The sequence below is a fragment of the Salvelinus fontinalis genome, chromosome 10 (genome assembly GCF_029448725.1).
Source record: "Salvelinus fontinalis isolate EN_2023a chromosome 10, ASM2944872v1, whole genome shotgun sequence".
Lineage (NCBI taxonomy): Eukaryota > Metazoa > Chordata > Actinopteri > Salmoniformes > Salmonidae > Salvelinus > Salvelinus fontinalis.
Window position 1 is genome coordinate 47,311,514 of NC_074674.1, and position 3,825 is coordinate 47,315,338.

The following is a 3,825-nucleotide window of genomic DNA, read 5'->3' on the forward strand; positions in this document are numbered from 1 at the left end:
TTGAAGGCTCAGGACAGACGGGCAGCTTTGAAGGCTCAGTACAGACGGGCGGCGCTTGGCAGACGGACAGTTCAGACGGCGCCGGATATACCGGACCGTGCAGGCGTACTGCCTGCCCAACCTTACCTGGTTGTATGCTCCCCGTAGCCCGACCAATGCAGGGAGGTGGAATAACCCGCACTGGGCTGTGTTGGCGAACCGGGGACACCATGCGTAAGGCTGGTGCCATGTATGCTGGCCCAAGGAGACGCGCCCATCAGAAGATCTGTGCTTTAAAGGGGTCAACAGTGAACATATCCTGCTCTTATACATATCCCAGTTATCATGAGATCAAAAAAGCTTTCTGGTTTACTAAATGGTCTGGTATGGAGGCTGAAGATCTGAGCTCAGTGCCAGGCTATGAGGGTCATATAGAGTACCTTGGGGATAAGAAGAATGACTGTACCCTGAGAATCACAGACCTGAGACTGAGTGACTCTGCTGGGTACAGGTTCAGATTGATAACATCTGGAGGAAGGTTTTCTGGCTCACCTGTCTCCCTGACTGTCACAGGTAATCTGTCACACATCTCACATCTATGACACATATCTAGATAGCTGTAATGTGAGTGTTGTTTTGTATGTATGCTAATGAGTATGTTGTGTTGTAATCGGTTTTATTTATTCCATGGAACCCAGGACTTCCTGGAAAACAGTGGAAATTATTACAGAGTTTATTGTCCTGGCTAAATATATCAAATTAATGACCGTAATTACCTTATTAGCAATGCAGTCATACAGACACTGCAGTGTTATGTAACAGGGAAAAAACAAATGTAATATTTCACATAAAATGACATAAATAGGAGGAGAATAATGATTTGTTTCGTTTTACTCTAGATGTTGTGTTGGAGATGGATCCTACATCTGTGTCAGAGAGGGAGAATGTCACACTGACATGTAGAACCAAATGTGCACTGGACCCCATCACAGCCTACAGTTGGTATAAGAATGGACTGCCTTTACCAAACAGCAACACCTCCTCTCCTGTCTATATCCTATTCTCAGTCAGCAGTGAGGATACAGGCAGATACTCCTGTGCTGTAGAAGGCCATGAGGATCTCCCCTCTGCTGAAGAGACGCTCACTGTCACATGTAAGTACATTGGAGGATTCGATGTCCAGTTTGATATACTGATCATGTTGATATTAGAATAGATTGTTTCCACATAAATATATCTATCAATACATATTTTAACATCCTGTCACTCCCTGTTTAGGTCAGAGCGTGACTAGGGGGGTGTTCTAGCCATTTATTTTCTATGTGGCTGGTTTGTATGGTTCCCAATTAGAGGCAGCTGGTAATCGTTGCCTCTAATTTGGGATCATATTTAGGAAGCCCTTTCTCCCACCTGCTTTGTGGGATATTGTTTTTGAGTGAGTGCATGTTGCACCTCAGTACTGCACGGTCGTTGTTTGTTTCTTGGTTTATTTTAAGTTTAAAGAAAAATAAAGATGTGGAACTCGAACCACGCTGCGTCTTGGTCCGTCTCTCCACACGATCGTGACTCATCCATTTCCCTGAATGTGTATTACCACAATGTCATCATTATTTTGACTGATTCTGTTTTAGATTTTCTTCTACTCTGAATTAATAATTTATTATAATTTATAAATTATTTCAAACTCACCCGTAAAATGTAAACACAAATGTTGCTATAAATAAATACAATGTATTTTACACCAGATGGTCCAAGGAACACCTCAGCGTCAGTCAGTCCCTCTGGTGAAATAGTGGAGGGCAGTTCAGTGACTCTGACCTGCAGCAGTGATGCCAACCCACCTGTGGACAAATACACCTGGTACAAGAAGAACGTAACCTCAGCAAAAGCATCAGGACAGAGTTACAGCATCACTGACATCATCTCTGAGGACAGAGGAGAATATTACTGTGAGGCCCAGAATGGAAGAGGATCTATGAACTCTACAGCTCTGATGATCATTGTAGCAGGTAAAGTTACATCCTCAATACTTCAATACAAAATGATGTTCAATAATAAATGATGTTTCAAGGTAATCATCTTCTAGTTTGCCTTATGACACTTTGGTTTATAACTATACATAGGCTTCTATATACAAGTATTGCATTAATGTCCTGTATTGCTGTATATTCATTTTCACTTCATAATAATATGTTCTCATATCATCCATTTGATCTTTTAGGGAAACAGACATCAGTTCTGACTGCAGCTGTAGGAATCATAGTGGTTGTTCTGGTTCTCATCCTCTGTCTCTCTGGACTCATGTGGTTCAGGTGAGTGAAGAAGGGAACATTGATATTTGTATCATTCTTTCACCTTAGACCTCTGATTTGTTATTAACTTAATTAATTCATGAATGTATTTATTGGCCCAATGCCCTTAACTGCTAAATTGTATTAGTAACATATCAACTTCCACTAGAGGTCAGTAGAGAGCAGAACTCACTCTGTCCCTCATTACAGGAGATCCACAGGAGGAAGTGATGCCACAACAGACACACAGGTGACTCTATCAGTTATCAGTTACACCAGGACCCCCCCCCCCCCCCCCCCCCCGGTGTAGTGCTAGGGCAAAAAACAAAACGTGCACCCAGGGGGGCCCCAGCTCCGAGTTTGGGAAACCCTGAGTTACAACTCCATTTTCATTAATTTACTGTGTCACGACAGACTCTTTCATACTATTTTCATTGTTACCTCTCTCTCTCTCTCTCCACAGAGTGTCCATCCTGACTGTAACTGTGACACGTACACAGGTCTGAACATGAGGACCAGGTCACCAGACTATGACACTGGCAGTAAGTCTCATAAAATGAATGCTGTTTGTTTGTGAGTGTGTTTGTGTTTTATACTTGAATGTGTTTAGAGAAAATGATGGAAAGACTCGTGTTTCAATGAACACATGCATTTCCTCTCTCTCTCTCCCTATCTCTCTATATATTTCCCTCTCTCTCTCTCTTTCTGTCCACAGTGTCCATCCTGGCCCTAACATTGACGCCAACAGTGACATGTACTCACCTCTGAACATGAAGACCAGGTCACCAGAGTATGACACCCTGGCAGTAAGTGTATTTGTGTGTGTGTGTGTCCATAAACATTTTAGTGGGAGTGTAAATTGCTAATTCAGTGTCTTCTTTCAGAATGTGAGGGGACCCTCCCACTGAAGAGAACCACCGTAGAACCTGAACTGAAGAAAACCACGACAGAACCTGGACTGAAGAAAAGTACCTCAGAACATCAACTGAAGAGAATCACCACAGATCCTGGACTGAAGAGAATCACCACAGATCCTGGACTGAAGAGAACCACCACAGATCCTGGACTGAAGAGAATCACCACAGATCCTGGACTGAAGAGAACCACCACAGATCCTGGACTGAAGAGAATCACCACAGATCCTGGACTGAAGAGAATCACCACAGATCCTGGACTGAAGAGAATCACCACAGATCCTGGACTGAAGAGAATCACCACAGATCCTGGACTGAAGAGAACCACCACAGAACATGGATTGAAGAGAACCACCACAGAACATGGACTGAAGAGAACCACCACAGAACCTGGACTGAAGAGAACCACCACAGAACCCGGACTGAAGAGCTACAGTTCCAATCCAAAGCCAGGCCTCACACCTCTATTCTCTTGCTATTATATCTAGATGGTTTTCCAGACCAAGAACTTTAACTTTTGAGTAAATGCTGGAATATATTTTTATTTTCTTATTATGATAATTATGTATATTGATGATAAATATGATGGGTTATGCTTCTGCTTTTTTTCAATGGGATTTTTCCATTTCCATTTGTTTGAT

At 42.6% G+C, this 3,825-nt stretch overlaps 1 protein-coding gene across 1 annotated transcript; it reads left to right on the forward strand.

The window, feature by feature from the left end:
* The first annotated feature begins 1,639 nt into the window (after positions 1–1,639).
* Positions 1,640–3,178, forward strand: LOC129863317 (B-cell receptor CD22-like). The gene is made up of 6 exons (XM_055935207.1): positions 1,640–1,988; positions 2,201–2,291; positions 2,481–2,520; positions 2,734–2,843; positions 2,986–3,076; positions 3,155–3,178. Exons 1-6 carry the CDS (start codon positions 1,709–1,711, stop codon positions 3,176–3,178), a joined length of 636 nt encoding a protein of 211 aa, XP_055791182.1. The 5' UTR covers positions 1,640–1,708.
* The last annotated feature ends 647 nt before the right edge of the window (positions 3,179–3,825 follow it).